This window comes from Trichosurus vulpecula, chromosome 3 (assembly GCF_011100635.1).
Source record: "Trichosurus vulpecula isolate mTriVul1 chromosome 3, mTriVul1.pri, whole genome shotgun sequence".
In the NCBI taxonomy this organism is placed as follows: Eukaryota; Metazoa; Chordata; class Mammalia; order Diprotodontia; family Phalangeridae; genus Trichosurus; species Trichosurus vulpecula.
The window spans coordinates 173136923-173152754 of record NC_050575.1 but is presented as its reverse complement, the minus strand read 5'-3'; the positions used below and the strand labels follow the sequence as shown (position 1 = coordinate 173152754).

The 15832-nt window shown below is 42.1% G+C and overlaps 1 protein-coding gene across 3 annotated transcripts in view; it reads left to right on the top strand.

Moving 5' to 3' along the window:
• The window catches only part of KCNT1 (potassium sodium-activated channel subfamily T member 1), a 194565-nt gene extending 182781 nt beyond the window's left edge, over positions 1 to 11784 (top strand). For all 3 annotated transcript variants that reach the window (XM_036750629.1, XM_036750628.1, XM_036750627.1), the window contains 2 exons: positions 9221 to 9305; positions 11484 to 11784. In XM_036750629.1, the coding sequence (XP_036606524.1) occupies positions 9221 to 9305; positions 11484 to 11604 (206 nt within the window). In that variant the 3' untranslated portion in view covers positions 11605 to 11784. The remainder of the gene's footprint in view (positions 1 to 9220; positions 9306 to 11483) is intronic.
• The last annotated feature ends 4048 nt before the right edge of the window (positions 11785 to 15832 follow it).

Here is a 15832-nt window from a genome sequence, read left to right as displayed (position 1 = left end):
TTGGTATTATATTACAGGACATGCTATAAATCTTGAATCCTGGAATCCTTGCTACTTCTGAAGCCAATTCAGAATAAGAATGTTTAGAAACAAATCACAGTCATATTTAAGTAAGCAGTTGTAGGGAAGAAGAGAGGAACCCCACTCACAAAGCCAGAACCTCACCCCACTCCTAAACAATACTCTATCACACACACACACACACACACACACACACACACACACACACACCACACACACACACACACACACACTTACACGTTTCATGGAAAATAAAGACTTGAATCCAGCTTTGTGCATGTTCATGGAACTCAAACTTTCAGAGACGACACAAGGTCCTTGATTGCAGTCCTCAGCTACTCCTCTCCAAAAAAAAAAAAATACCTCAAAGACCATCTCGTTCAACCCATTTTACAGATTAGGAAACTGAGTCTTAGAAAGGTTGAGTTAAGTCCATGGTCACACAGCTAGTTAAGTGTCAGAATCTTTGAATCCAGGTCATACTGACTCCAACTCCAGCCCTTCAACCATTGTTCAACAGTGCTCCCAGTATTTAAGGTACTTTCTGCTGTTAAATGCTACCTCGGGTAAAGGTAATAAGATTGAGCTATTATCAATCATTCACATATTAGTGTGAATTAGTTCACTAGATCTTTTCCAAGAGACCTGACTGTGGAATTTAATGAGGGACAAGGGAAGGAGGCCATGAGAGCACTGAATGGGAAGTGGGAGTTTCAAAGGTAACCTTGGCCAATGGCCCGGTTCAGCCACAGGCCAACTCTGTAGTATGGGAACCTGCTTGAGAGATCCAGTTTGGGTCCCTTCACAGTGAAAGCAGCCCCAAACCTGGAGGTCTTAAATGAGAGTAGGAACTTAGGAACATCAAGAAGTACTTGGACGTCATCCTTGAAATCCAGCGTGTTAGCACTCCGAATCTTTTGTTTCTGGCTGCGTTCTCATTCTCAGGCTGCTGGGGCATCTGATACACCCCCGGCATCCTGGGCGCGCGCATTGGTCCGCCTTCTTTCTTTTTTACTTTTTTTTCTCTATTTTCTTTCGCCCTCCATCCTCTGGTCCAAGCTGCGGAGCCTTCTTCAGTCTCTGATACTTGCCCAATCGCCGCTTGCTGATCTTTCTCTTTCTCTCTCTGTTTATGTCTGTACCTCTTTCTGTGTGTTCTGTAGAGGATGTAGCAAATTTAACAGCCAGTGATGTGATGAATCGTGTAAATCTTGGATATTTGCAAGGTAATTCTGCTCCCCACCAGAGAGTCGAGCCTGACTCAGAGCGCACAAGCACGATAGGAACATGCCAGCTCCCTCCACTGACTGACGCCTCCCCAGCCAGTCCCTCCCTTTCTGGTTGGGTTGGGCTACAGCAGAAGAGGATAGAGGTACTTGGGACCCTGAGCTAAAGGGTCCCCGAGCTACAGGGTCCCCCTGAAAAGAAAATAATATTCAAATAAAGATCAGGGACTGAGCTTGATACTCACATCAGTGCTCTGAAAGGCAGTTTTGTAGTAAGGAAATTGAGGTACATAGAAGAGCCACTTGCCCAGTGTCTCAGTTAGTTCAAAGGGATAGGGCAAAGTCAGAACTGAAACCCAGATCTTCTGACTCTCATTCCAGAGTTGTTTATTTTTTCCCCTAACACAAACTGTCTTAAATGGGTCCCTTTCCAAAGATGACTCTAAAAATAACATAAAATGAAAATACCAGACGTTGGCACTGTGGTCCTTGGGTGGTAATAATAGTGACCTTCTAGCCCTGCTTAATACTTCTGATACAGCAGTGAGGGGCATTCCATTATGCCAGATTTAAACCAGACACTTTACACTAAGACCAACTCAGGGAAAGAATACACAATGAAAATTCTCTTCGAAGAATATTGGTCAATAGAGGCCCATACTGGACCTCTTAGCAACTGGACCAATTAGCAATTTATATATCAATTTTTGCTTTGGAAATGGGAGCTTCTGGTAGAAAATAGAACACTGGACATCGAGTTAAGAACCTGGTTCCAATCCCAGCCCTGACATTTAATAGCTAAGAGAACAAGGACCAGTCTACACCTCTCTGGGCCTCAGTTTCCTCTATAAAATGATAATCTCCATCTATATGATAATTTCCATGTATAAAATGATAAGAATACTTATGCTACCGGCATCACAGGGTTGTTAGGAGAAAAGCACTGTAGAAATCTCAAAGTGCCATAGCAACGTGAACTATTATTTTCATTACCTGAAATCAACTTTTGCATCCTGTATCATTCTTGCTATTCATTTATTTGAACAAATTTGCCATAATTAGCAGCAGGGAAATTTAAGCCCACCTCTTCCAAAATTGTGCTATGTTCCAAATTCATATCTGAGTTGGGCTTTCTATTCTAGATTGAGGCCCTTTTCCTTTTTTATGTGTCCTGGACCCCTCTGACAGTCTGGTGAAGCCTATGGACCCCTTCACAGAATAATGTCTTTAAAGAGATAAAATACATAGGATTACAAAGGAGACCAAATGTAATTAAGTACAACTACCAAGAAAATGTTTTTTAAAAAGTTCATGTATTCCAAATTAAGAATCCCTGTTAGATGCAATTCATTAATGTTGAACTTGGAATTCTAATCAAAAGCCTCCATCAATTCCAGCATCCCTTTTAACAAAAGTAACAGACTTAGAAGGAGCTGAGAGCTGAAAACCTTCTACTAATTTTCAGCTACCAGTCCTTCTATTTGAGGTAACTCAAGGGGGAGAGGCTGCTCAGTAGGGTCCTTCCCCCCAGCAGTCACTACTTTCCTTTGTCACTAAAACAAAGGCCCCCTGAAACTACCACACTCCTGACACAACCCTCACCATCTCCAGAGGAGAGGGGTTGAACTTCAGACTTGTCCAGAGCCAGAGGTATCTGGCTGGGTTTAAGCATTTCTCATAGAACTGGAGGGAAATCCACTGCCCAGTCATGGTTATAAATACCCCAACCAGAGGTGCTAAACCTTTTTTATGTCCTGGACCCTTCTGGCAATCTAGTAAAACCTATAGACACATTCTCAGAATAGTGTTTTTAATGCATAAAGTGAAATACATAGGATTGCAAATGAAACTGGTTATATTGAAATAAAGTTACTGAGATATTTTTAAAATAAATTCATGGGCTCCAGATTAAGAATTGCTGTCCTAGGTTGAAAGGCAGCAAAGTTATGGGGACATATCTATCAGGCCTCCAGAGCTGGGGAGATCAGGATGGCCACTCTAAGCTCTTACAGTTTAAGAGAATTGAACGTGCTCGGGTTTATGGCCCTGGCTAGAATGCAGTGGATGGGAAAAGTTGGCATTTTCTTACGATCGTGTGCTTTTTCTTTTGTGCCCCCCCACCTCCCTACAAAGACCTGGTTCCAGGAATGATTTTCATGGAAGGCCCATGCCTTTATAGTATACTGCTACTTCTTGGATGGTGCTGGCCACAGCTGAGATTCACTGTTTATCCATTTCCCCCTCGAGCCAACTTCTAAAAGCCTTTGGCTTGGGGACACCAATTCCTAAGGCTCAGGAGTCTCTCCTTTTGTGGGTTGGCTTCTCCATAGCCATTGGTGAAGTCTTCCCTGGAAATGGTATCATTGGTACCCTACACTGATCTGCTCTCAGGCCAAGCAGACCCAGGACAGTGGCAGTATAGTGCATGGGTGAACGCTTGTATGTAGTGCATGGTATCATTTGACAAAGTGTCTTCTCTGTGAAATGGGGAGGCTTGCCCTCAGTGCCCCGTACACCCCCCTTCCCTGTCATGCCACTGGCTGCGCCCTGAGGATGACTGAGACTGAGCAGGTCCTATTTGTCCTTTATCCCACCCTCCTGATTCTCTGCTCCTCTTTCCCCATCTTCCTTCCTTACTGTAAGGCTCCTGGGCAGCAAAACTAGCAGTGCTAATGGGCAAGCACATCTCCAGCCCCATGATATTCTTATGGACAGGACAGGAAAGTATGGTCACACCGTGAGCCGGGAAACTTGATTTTGTACCCAAAGTGCACTTATCATCATTCCCCAGAGGATTCACGGGAGATATCCTAGAGATTGTTAATACCAGTAACAAAGTCAGTTAAATATTTCAATCTAATAAATCTTGGTGAAGCGCTCATTGTGGACAAGGCCTTGGGTCTAACACTCGGCATAAAAAGATAGGTAAAATGAAGATCCTGTTTTCAACAATCTTATAATCTAATTGCAGGAAAGACATTCACAGATCAATATGAAAGGAGAGTGAGACACTTACACCATAAAATGATTATAGCGAATATTCATTATGCACCCACTCTGCATTTGACCTTTTGGGGAAGATAAAAATGAATAAAATATTATCCCTGCCTTCAGAGCTCAAAGTTCAGAGAAACAAGGCATATGTACATAAAAAAGAGAAATCAGTGTAATCTATACCCAAAGAGTACAACAAACATAGTGTTTTAGGAGTTCAAGAAGAGAAGAGTCACTGGACTGAAAAGTTTAGGACAGATTGCACAAAAGGGTGAAATTTGAGGGGGACTTCAATGGATAGGCTAGATTTAGACAGGAAAGAGGAAAAGGAAAATTACTCCATAAGCCAATGGTTCTCAAAGTTTTTGGTCTTGGGACTCCTTTACACTCTTAAAAATTATTGAGGACCCCAAAGAGCTTTTGTTTACGTGGAAGAAGTTTAAAATGACAAATCATTAAATAGTTATTAAATCATTTAAAATAATAAACCTATTATATGCTAATATAATAACATATTACTGTGAAAAATAACTATTTTCCAAAACAAAAAATGGCAAGAAGAATGGCATTATTTTCATATTTTTGCAAATCTGTCTAATGTCTGGCTTAATAGAAGACAGACTCTCATACCTGCTTCTGCCTTCAATCCATTATGTTATATTGTTTTGATTGAAGTAAATGAAGAAAATCTGGTTTCACACAGATATATAGTTGGGAAAGAGAGGAATATTTAATAGGCAAATAACATCTTAATGGCATTATGGAAATAGTTTCAACTTTGAAGAACCCCTGAAATAGTCTTAGGAACCCCCAAAGGTCCTTGAACTACTGCTTCCATAAACAAAGGCATTTCAGATGAGAATATACATGGTATATTCAGGGAGAAGTGAATTTAGTACCATAGTTCTATGAATGAGATCATCCTTAGTCAGTGGAGAGATAATTAAACCAAGGAACTGAGCTCTGATCCTTCCCCGGCCATTTCCACCCCATCACCCAACACACCAAAAACCCACGCTTTATGTAATCACGTGTCAGAAATTGGGGCTGATTTTAGTTTGCCTGCTGGAAAGATGCCTTCCTTTGCACAGGGAGATATGCTTACATAGGTCTGTGTCATTCTTTTATGCTATGTCTTTAAATGGATCATGTGTCTGAATAGGGCAATAGAAACATTTAGAAAGGTGGACCTGAACAAAGAGAATTTAAAAAGACAAAAGGAAAAAGTATCGGAGGGGAAGAAGTTGATAAGTAAGACCACCTTCACAAAATGGCCTTGCCAGATCTCATTTACAAGTTGCTAGGCACACTGGAGGTATTTAGCAAAGATTTGCTAAATTTAATTACACTTTTTTCTTTTATTTAAAAGAACCTAATCTAAATGCTGATTGCCAATTTTTCAATTTCCAAGTTTAAAAGCAAATGCAAGTTAGGTAGAGGAAAGCAGTTTGTAGTCTGATGCCATTCCTTCCTGCCCCCCCCCCCATGCTGGGTACTAGAGTTCCTGCTAAGAAGCCTTGCAGCAAGTAAGGATTCCTTGTCCTTCCCCACTCCTACCTGGCCTCACCTCTCCATCCATCCCTCCGTCCGGTCCCTGATGCACCTTGCCCAGAACTGTCTCAAGCATTTGGAAAGCCATCTTGATGCGTTTCTCCATGTGGTGTGAGTTTTCCAACTCCATGACCTGCTGACATATATACCCCTGCTGTCTGCTCTGCCACTCAAGCTGAACGATGGCACAAGCCACCCCCAACATCCACATTTTTCTCCCCCACAGTTCAGGCGTTCTGCTATTGAGGTTAATTGCATCCACATTGGCGGTTGTATTGGTGGCTTGAAATAAGGTTACCCAATGGAGAAAGTAAATTTTCTCCAATGGGTTATTAAGAAATAGGGGGAAAATATAAGCATGGTTTTAATAATATCAACTTAGATTTGTTTTACAGTTTATAAAGCTTTATGAGTTATATATTTTACATTTTTAAAAGCCCTTTCACATTCACCCCTTACAATAGCCATCTGAGGTAGACATGTCAGGGATTGTTATCCCTGCTTTGAAGAGGAGGAAAATGAGAATGCAGAGAGATGAGGAAACATGCTTCAAGTCACATGGTTAGTTAGGAGTAGAATCTGGGTCTTTTTGCTCTTCCATATGGCCTGGAAGAAACTTGTTCATTCACTAAGTGAACACTCTGACTAGATTCCTTACTTTTTAGCTAGCTGCTGCCTTATGAGAATCCTAAGCCTTATTCAGCCTCTGGATTTACCATTTTGAAGAAATACAGCCATTGTTAAAATTAGAGAATCTGAGGTTTGGCTCTTTCATTTGACTTGGCCAGGTTTGTTTTTTTGTTTGTTTGTTTTTTGTTTTCTCTCTTTTATTGGATATAGCTTTTTTACCACTGAAGTAAATGCTGATGTGATTGTTTTCTCAAGGGCAAGGTAAGACTCTGGCTATAGATATGAAGAAGAAATGATCTTTGAGTGAAAGAATAAGGTTGGTCATAGCTGCTAAGTTACTGAGTGCCTCCTAGGGCAAGGGGTTGTCTTACACTTTGTGCCTACGTTGTTACGAAGTTTTGCTGGGGGATGTTTTCTGTCAAAAATCAGCAATATCCAGTAGGAAAAAGTTCATGACCAATTTCATTTTCAGATAGTTCTGATTGTTGGAAAGCTTTCCTTTATTTGGAGCATATATTTGACAGCACAAGGACATCTACAATGAGAACAAGAGGTGAACTAGCCATGTAGTGAGAACAAGGGATAACAGTAATCCATATTGTGCCAACATCCCTGAAGACCTAGGGCAGGCCTGCACAACCTATGGCCTGGGGGCTACTTACAGTCCTCGGGCTGCTTGTGGCACACCAAAGGATTTTGGGCAGCCTCAAAAAATGTAGAGGAAAACATCCTTTGTATGTAGAGAAAATCCTTTGGCACACCACAAGCAGCCTGAGGACTATAAGCAGCGCTTGGGCCACAGGTTGTGCAGGCCTGATCTAGGGAAAGATTTCCAGAGCATTGAGTAAATCCTCCTTGGAGGATTTATGGGAAAACATGGACAGAATTTGAAGATGTAGATGGGCTGTGACTCCACGCTGAGGAGAAAGTATCGACACAAATGAGATCACATTTAACATGTGCTACTGCCACTTTCTTACAAGCATATTGAATAACAGAACTTTGAGGAGTTGAGGATGCTACAAATGTTTATACTGGAAAAAAAACTTCAGACACATATAAGCACCATCTTTATACATCTGTCACACAGAAAAAGGAAGAAACTTAGCCCTCTGGGGTATTGACTAAATGTGTCCATGCCTGGGAGAAGTAACTGGGTCTTCTTTTCTCTGTAACCAGCAAGGGATTCCTGGGTTCCAGTGAGGTGGGATGAGGGGGCAAGAGAGTGGGTGGAGAGGAGAGGGGAATAGAAACTAACTGTGCCTTTCAAAATTTTTTCTCCATCCACCCATAACAAATCGACTCCCTGCCCTCTCCACCTTCCAGATAAGAGTGACTTTACAAACCCTTCCTGAGCTCAACCCTGAGCTAGGTGATGTGATAGATGGAAAGGAGGTAATATCCCCTTGCCCTTTGAAGAGCATACTTCTGGTTGCTGAAAACAAGACTTGTACATATGGAAAGCTAAACAATATAAGAACTAGCACTATGCTGCCTATGCCAAGGTGGGAAGGGAGGAAAAGAATGATCATTTATTAAGCAGCTACTATGTGTCAAGCATTGCACTAAGCATTTTACAAGCATCCTATTTGCTAAGGTACCCAAGGAGTTGTACAGATAGTAAGTATTCCAGGAGCCCAAAGGAAAGAACAACGATGTTGGTCTGGGGTAGTCAAAGAAAGCTCCAGGAAGGAGGACAGACTCCGGCTTGAAAGCTTGGAAGACTGATAGAAGAGGATATAGACCCAGAAAGAGGATAGCAGACCCCGAAAACAAATATAGAACTCTATCATCCTAGAAGTCTTCATGGTCCTTCGAAAGATTCCCTCTGCCATCTATGCTTCAATACTTTAATGGAGCCAATATAAATATTCCATCACTATACCTCTATATCTACTCATCCTGTGCAATTCTTGTCCATGCCTTTCTATAAATCCTCAGAGAAGATCCATCCAATGTATTGGAAGCCTCCCTCCATGACCTTTCAAATTTCCTAGATGTCAGAGCACCACTCAAATTGTCTATGGAATTCCCTCCCTCTTACTGTATGACTAATCCATCTTGTTTTCCAGTCATGCATATCCTCGATGCATTTTACAGTCATCACAGATAATGAGCAACATCCAACTCACACTCAACCATGGATCTTTCCACTGCTTTTTGGGTCACCTAAGATTTTGATTCTTCTGAGATCATGGTGTCCTATGATTTCAGCAATAGAACATCACCAAGAGAATTTTGGTATTAGAAGTCTGGACTTCTATGGCAAGGTACAACCTATGATCATTGAAAATGCTGCATATTTTTCCCATGGTGATCCAGCCTCATTTACCCTTATTTAACTTTATCTAGCTCATTACCCATGGATAACACAAAGGGCTGCTCATACATCTCCATGTTATAATCTGACAATATGCATTCTTTTTCAAACTTGAGCCATTTTGTATTTTTATCATGGATCACCATGGCCAAGATAAAAAAAAACCATTCCCTTGCGGTCAACCTACTGGTGATGAGTTCTTCCATACATAATGAGGCTGGTCCTTAAACAGCAGGCATAGGCCTGTACCTGAAGCCTTTTCAACTTTGTAGAAACAGCCAGAACTTGGGCTCCACTGGCATAATTTTCAAGGACACTGGGCCACCTTTGCACTAGGATGAGACCTCAGAGGATTTTTGTGTAAGTCCTCTGTGATTACGTTTGTAAAAATAAAGGAATAAGTGCCTTCTTCTAACCTAGCAAATCAGCAGCCCCTGGGTTGGAAAAGTGACATTGTTTGGTTCTGTTCCCTTTTCAGATGAGATGAATGACCACCAGAACACACTGTCCTATGTCCTCATCAACCCTCCACCAGACACAAGGCTGGAACTGAATGACATTGTGTAAGTGAAACAGACTCTTGCTCATGAGAGTAGGGATTGCCTGGGGCGAGGGCGGGGAGGCTGTAGTTGCCTATTGACTTATCAGTGTAACCCATTCTCCCAAATCAGAATGATGAATTTGTGTTCTCAGATTAAGTTCCTAAAGTGACATTATAGCAGGCAGAGCACCTAACAGATGCAAGGGCCCTTGTTTGGCACTGTTGGAAATACAGAGATGAAGACATAGTCTCTGCCCTTTGAGGGACTTAGAGACAAGGAAGGATGCAATCTTCATTCCTGAAAGGCTATATATGATATCAGTGTGAGTACTCACTCCACCAGGGCAGGCTGCATATCCTTCCCTCTATGCCTTCATCATTTAACGAATTGATATAGTGCCGAAAAATCACTCAGTTGGTGACCAGCCTTCCAATGACGAACTTCTCCAGACTTTTGTTGTTGTTGCTGCCATTCAGTCATTTTCAGTCGTGTCTGGCTCTTTGTGACCCCATTTGGGGTTTTCTTGGCAAAGATGTTAGAGTGGTTTGCCATTTCCTTCTCCAGCTCATTTTACAAATGAGGAACTGAGGGAGACACAGCTAATAAGTGTCTGAGGTCACATTTGAACTCAGGTTTTTCTGACTCCAGGCCCAGAGCTCTTTCTACCACGCCACCTAACTGACCCTCTCCAAACTTAGCTAAGCTGATTGCTGGACAATATACAGTCTATAGCTGGGCCCATTCTCAAAAACTCTCCATTTGATAGGACCTGACAAGATTTTTTTCTTTCACTTGGCCTTCAAAAATCCAGGGTCAAGAGAGGTGGGGGAATCACATGAGTAAAATGTTACAAAGGCTGTTAGATGAGGCTATTTTGGGTATCAGTTTTGCTTAAAAGTTTTTCTTTATTACAGGGGAGTGTTCAATTGGGAGAGGGGAAATACCAGAAAATGGCTGTGATGTAAAAAACACAAGGCATTGATAAAGCTTCAAAATTTTGTTTTGAGAACTCCAGGTCATTTTAATATCATATTACATTGTCAGAGAAAGAACACATAAAGCACAAGTCAGTATGGTGTCATGAATGATGGGTAGATTAAGACTTTGGAGAGGAATCAATTGTTAATAGTGCAAAAGTGTGAGATATGGTCATGTCAGGGAGTGGCTGAAGTAAAACAAAAAATAAAAGTCATTGAATGTGAGGTCAAAGGGAAGGGATTTGAAACTTTAAATTATTAAAGATTGTGATAGCAGACAGCAAATCCAGGATCCAGGTACCAAAATCAATAAGAAAAGTATGAGAGTGTCCTAAAGGTTGGTAGGCAACATCAACAAGGATGGGAGAAAGTGATAGTCACAAGCAGCATAAACTGAAAAGAAAGGTTAGTTCCAGAAGAAGCCATGGAAGGTAAGAGTAGGGTAACCCCTTCTGGCCAGCAGAAACCAGGGAAGTGGGAGAAGAAACAACTTTGCAAAGGATTACAAGAATGTGGTGATGTCGGGGAAAACAAGGTTTGCATTCAGATAAGAGAGTAGAAGAAGTGGTTGGTTCTATTCATTTTAATTCACTGGACATTTAAGAGCCCTCTATATACAAGGCACTGTGCTCAATACCAGAAATACAAAAATAAAAATGACACAAAACCAGCCCTTAGGAATCTCCCAGTTCAGTATCTGTATGGCACCCACACAAATAGACATAATACAAAGGAATGTGGCAAGGGCAAAGGCCATATCTGGACAAGTACTCTGGGAAAATTTGAGGGAGAGATCAAAGGTGTGTTGAGCACCTACTGTGGGTGCATCATTGTGGTAGGCACTATGAGGGAGAAACAAAGGAGTAAAAGATACCCTGGCCTCAAGGAACTTCCTTTCTAGTTTGGGAAACAGGGCATGAGAAACAATTAGGAACAGCACAAAAAGGCAGTGCATATGACATTGATTCTGAATACTGCAGAAGTTCAGAGAAGTTGGAGATCAATGTTGAGTTGGAATGGTTGGGGAAAATTACTTAAGATCGGCCCAGAAGAATCAGTTAGACTTGGCTAGAAGGAAAGGGGAAGGAAATAGCATGAACTAGGCCCACCATAGGCACTTAAATGCTTGCAAGCTTGAATGAAAAGTGAGAGGAGAGAATATTATTATCACCCTAAGGTTGCAAGTGGACAATTGTTCTTTCTCTGCCTCTTTCCTCTCTAGGTATTTAATCAGATCAGACCCCTTAGCCCACGTAACCAATGACACACACAGTCGGAAAAGCAGTTGCAGTAATAAGTTGGAGCCATGCCACCCTGAGACACGAGATGAGACACAGCTCTGAGGTCTACACGGGCTGCCTCCGCCACCACTAATGCATGGAACTTCCCATCATCCGGGTTTGCCTTTGGTTTGACTTTCTGGAGGCAGAAGAAACAGGCAAGGGATGGAATTTCCAATGGTGACCCATGGAACTTATGGAGTGCTAAGCTGCTCGCGTGACTGAGGACTCCGGAGCTAACCTCCATGGAGAAAAAAAACATACTGCAGCCATCATGGGGGAACCCCTCAGAAAGGAAATTCCTTCACCTTCAGAACTACAGGGTGAGACCTCGCCTGCCTGGAACAGCCAGGAGCTGTTGAAGTTATTGTTTTTAACCTTTTTTAATTTTTAAACATATAATATATATATATATCTATACATGTGTACCGCAACTAGTGAAACTATCCTTGCTGGGACAGAAGGGAGTACCTCAGAATGATAGCCTGGAGACAGCAAAATGCACAAAGCACAGTTTGTTCAAAGAATCAACTAAAGAACTATGCATAGGGTGAAACTCAGGGAGAGAGAAAGGGTGGTTATATCAGGTGAGAAGAAATTAGCATTGTGGTCTTGGAACCATTCGCATTGTCCTGATATGTGGCCTGTCTCTGGCACAAGAAAATGAGAGTTGAGGGGCTGGGGGGAGGGGGAGAGGAGAAAGAGTCAGATATTAAGAGAACAAGCACTTTGGAGTATAGTTCTAATTGACATTGGCCAGGGAAAATGCTAGGTCTCTCCTAAAAGCACGGGAAAGGAAAGCCTCAAGATGCGGTCACAACAGACTAAAAGATACAACACAACCCAAGTGGGTGCAAGAGGTCAGGTGAGCTGCCCAGTTCAGAAAGCTCAACACTGCAGTATATGAAAGCTCTATGAATTACTCGGGAAGGAGGGTGGGGGGCCCAGTGGTTAAGGTACAAGACTTTTAAGCCCTAAGGGAAACTGGGTTGGATTCTATCATTCTGTCCTGTCCCTATCCTCTAAACTTACAAATGATATCCCAGCTATGACTCTTCAACCCTAAGGAAGTGATTCTCTCTTCCTACCGTATATGGGACTGACTTGTAAGAGATGGAGTAGTGATCATAATAAGGAGAACAGGAACTGGCCATCTAACCGTGGGGTAATGTTACTAAAATCTTAGAAGGCCTCATCTCTTCTCTCTCCTCTTTCTAGCTAATTCAGTCAGTCAGTACTCAATGAGCACTTACCGGGTACAAAGTCCTATGCTAGATGTAGAGATGAGTAAGACATGTTCCCTGCCCTCAGGAAGTACACAGTCTAATTAGGGAATCATGTCAAAATCCTCTTCTCCTAACCTCACAGAATATCAGAGTAGGCAAGGACTTGACAGACCAGTTAGCCCTATCCAAACCTTGTCAAGAATCCCTTCTACCACATTCCCAGCCAACCATCATCCAGCCATCACTTGAAGACTTCTCATGAGGTCCTCCTAAAGCATCTCATTCCTCTTTTATATGTCCCTATGTTCCTTTCTTTTTTTCTCCCCATCCTCTGCTTCCCTAGTCCTATCAGTGGCCTTCTCCCAAACCTACCTCCACTCTACTTCAAACTAACAAAGTTAGTGCCCCCTGGCATACATATTTATGGAGGATGTGCAAAATCTTTTGGATTTGGATTAAGACAGAAAGGATGTAGGCCCCTATGGAAGGCATTATATTCTGATGGCACTGGGGAGATGCCCCCAGTATATCAAGATAGAGAACAAAACTCTCCCCTTCTTTGGCAGGTATTTGATTCACCAGATGCAGGAATTTATCTTACTTTTGACCTCTCTGTTGTAAGAGCTGGCAAGTTGTAGCCAGTTGTATATATTTTCAATATGGAAAACAGGGTAAAATGCGGAGTATTGGCCTTCTAGAGAGATGAGGCAAATAGGAAGGAGGAACTAGCCTCTAAAGGGCCTTCTAGTTCTCAGATTCTGGAAGGACACATGACTGACACTTTGGTTTGACTTTCTGGAGGCAGAAGAAACAGGCAAGGGGTAGAATTTCCAATGGCAACCCATGGAACTTATGGAGTACTAAACTGCTGACCTGACTGAGGACTCCAGAGCTTACCTCCATGGAGAAAAAGACCATACTGCAGCCATTATGGGGGAATCCTACTTTAGGGTGGCGGCATCCAGCTTACTTCCCTCCCTCCAAAAGTGACTGACACTTAGAGTTAGCTGGGAAAAGAAACCAAAATTACACATTTTGTGTGACTGTTAAACACACTGAATTTTTAAGGTCTTGAGTGTTTCTTGGGATGCCAGAAGGCAGATGGATGGGGGACATGACTTTAAACCCTATACTAAAACAAAGAAAAAGAGGGGAAAATAATATAAAGCACAATTTTCACCCCAGAGTTGCTTGATGATTTCAAACTGGTGAGAAAACTTTCCATTTAAACATTAGAGGACTGGGATGCTGACTGACTGTTCATTTTCAGGAATTCCTGAGAGCCATACAGGGAATAAATGTTTTATCAGATATGTTGCTGGTTTTGAGGTCAGTGTTGGATCCCTTCCATTGCATTGATATGTACTATTAACCTACTCACGTTAAGCTACATTCTGGTTCTTCAAAGTAAAATTTTAGTCCTGGAACAAGGCGATTCTTAGAGAGCTGGTCACAAGCATTCTTGGAGAGACTCGCATTCCTAGACTCCTGTGACCCCAGTCCTCATCGTACCTCAACCCCAATCCCAAAGATAGGGCTGCTTGTTCTTTTCAGTGAGAGGGATTGTACTGGTGCTGCTGTTTGCCTTAGGCTGGGTCAGGGTCATTTCCCTGGGTCATGTTTCAGGATGTAATCTTTTGAGTCCGAGGTGGTAGCTGGAGGAGCAGGCTCATGACAACATTTAAAAACAGTACTCATATACTGACCGGGCCAATGGGAAGCATAGGAATTTGGGTCAGGTCACGATGAAGTAAAATTCCGTGTCCTGCCAGCTTATTCAGAGTGGGTATGGCTATCTCTTGTGAATTTCCTCTCCCCCAGTTCCCCACTGCTGCCTAGTTCTGACTCTGATCCTGTGGATTTTTAAAAATAAAAAGTATATATTTTATACTTATTGATGTATATATCAGACATGGATAAGCTTTACTGGTAAGTGGACCTCCTGTATCAGGAGTCCTCAGGAAGAGAGCCTTGAGGCAGAAATTAAGACTCAGATTTGTTTTGTTTTGTTTTTTTAAAAAAGGTCATATCTTCAAGTAGCTGTCCTTCTGGAGTATAGATGTCTCTAGATACTTACCAAAAACCCTAAAGTGAAGACTGGCTCCTCTTTATTATCATCGCCAATTTCCCATGTTCTTAGTCAAAATTAGGGATCACTCACCCCTCATTTCCATTATCACCTGTGTGGGCCAGTTAATCTCTCATATACTCTGAAGGGTGGGTCAGCATAATCCTGGGTAGTAGTAAGTTAGCAAGCTGGAGAAAAGTAGATTCAGTTGAATTTGACTGGGTTCCTATGGAACTTATTGGGAGGGTACAGAAGTGACTTCATCACTGGGAGACTCCCCCAAAGTCTTTACTAGTGGTCCTTTCTTCTAGCATTCTTTATTCCCTTATATACTTTCATTGATTCAATTGACAATCTCTTTAACACCTAAGAACCATGGGGTTCCAAGCACCATGAGGAAGCGCAAGCATAAATCACAGGGCCTATTTAGGGTCTGGACCTGTGGTTTCAGTGATATAAGGAACTCCCAGATGAGGATAGTCCTTCTACCAATATAAGTTACCACCTTTCTTGAAACTGAAAAATCTTAAAGAGCTGTCTAGAGCACTGAGAAGTTGTAATTTGCCAGGGTCTCACAGCCAACGTGTGCCAGAGTAATGACTTGAATCAGGGAAACGCATAAGCAGAGAACAAGAAATGTGTTCATAGTAAAGAAAAGCCAAGAAGGATAGAACTGGTCACAAAGGAATAGTTCAAAGAGTGAGTACCCAGGAGTTCAGAAAGGACAGGGAGGCTGAAGCCATGGAAGAAAGTCTTCACAAAAATGAGACTTGACCTGGATCTTTGAAAAACACATAAGATTTGATGGGTGGAAAGAAGGAGGAAGAGCTTCTTCAGCTGGGCTTTAGAAAGATGTGTGTGATTCAGACTATTGGTGAGAACAGAGAAAGATCTGACCAAAGGCCTAGAGGCAGAGATGAGCGTGGATGAACTAGAGTATTCCTGTTGGAATAGTAATGTGTCTGAAATTCTGGAGACCTTTAAGATGATGGTTACG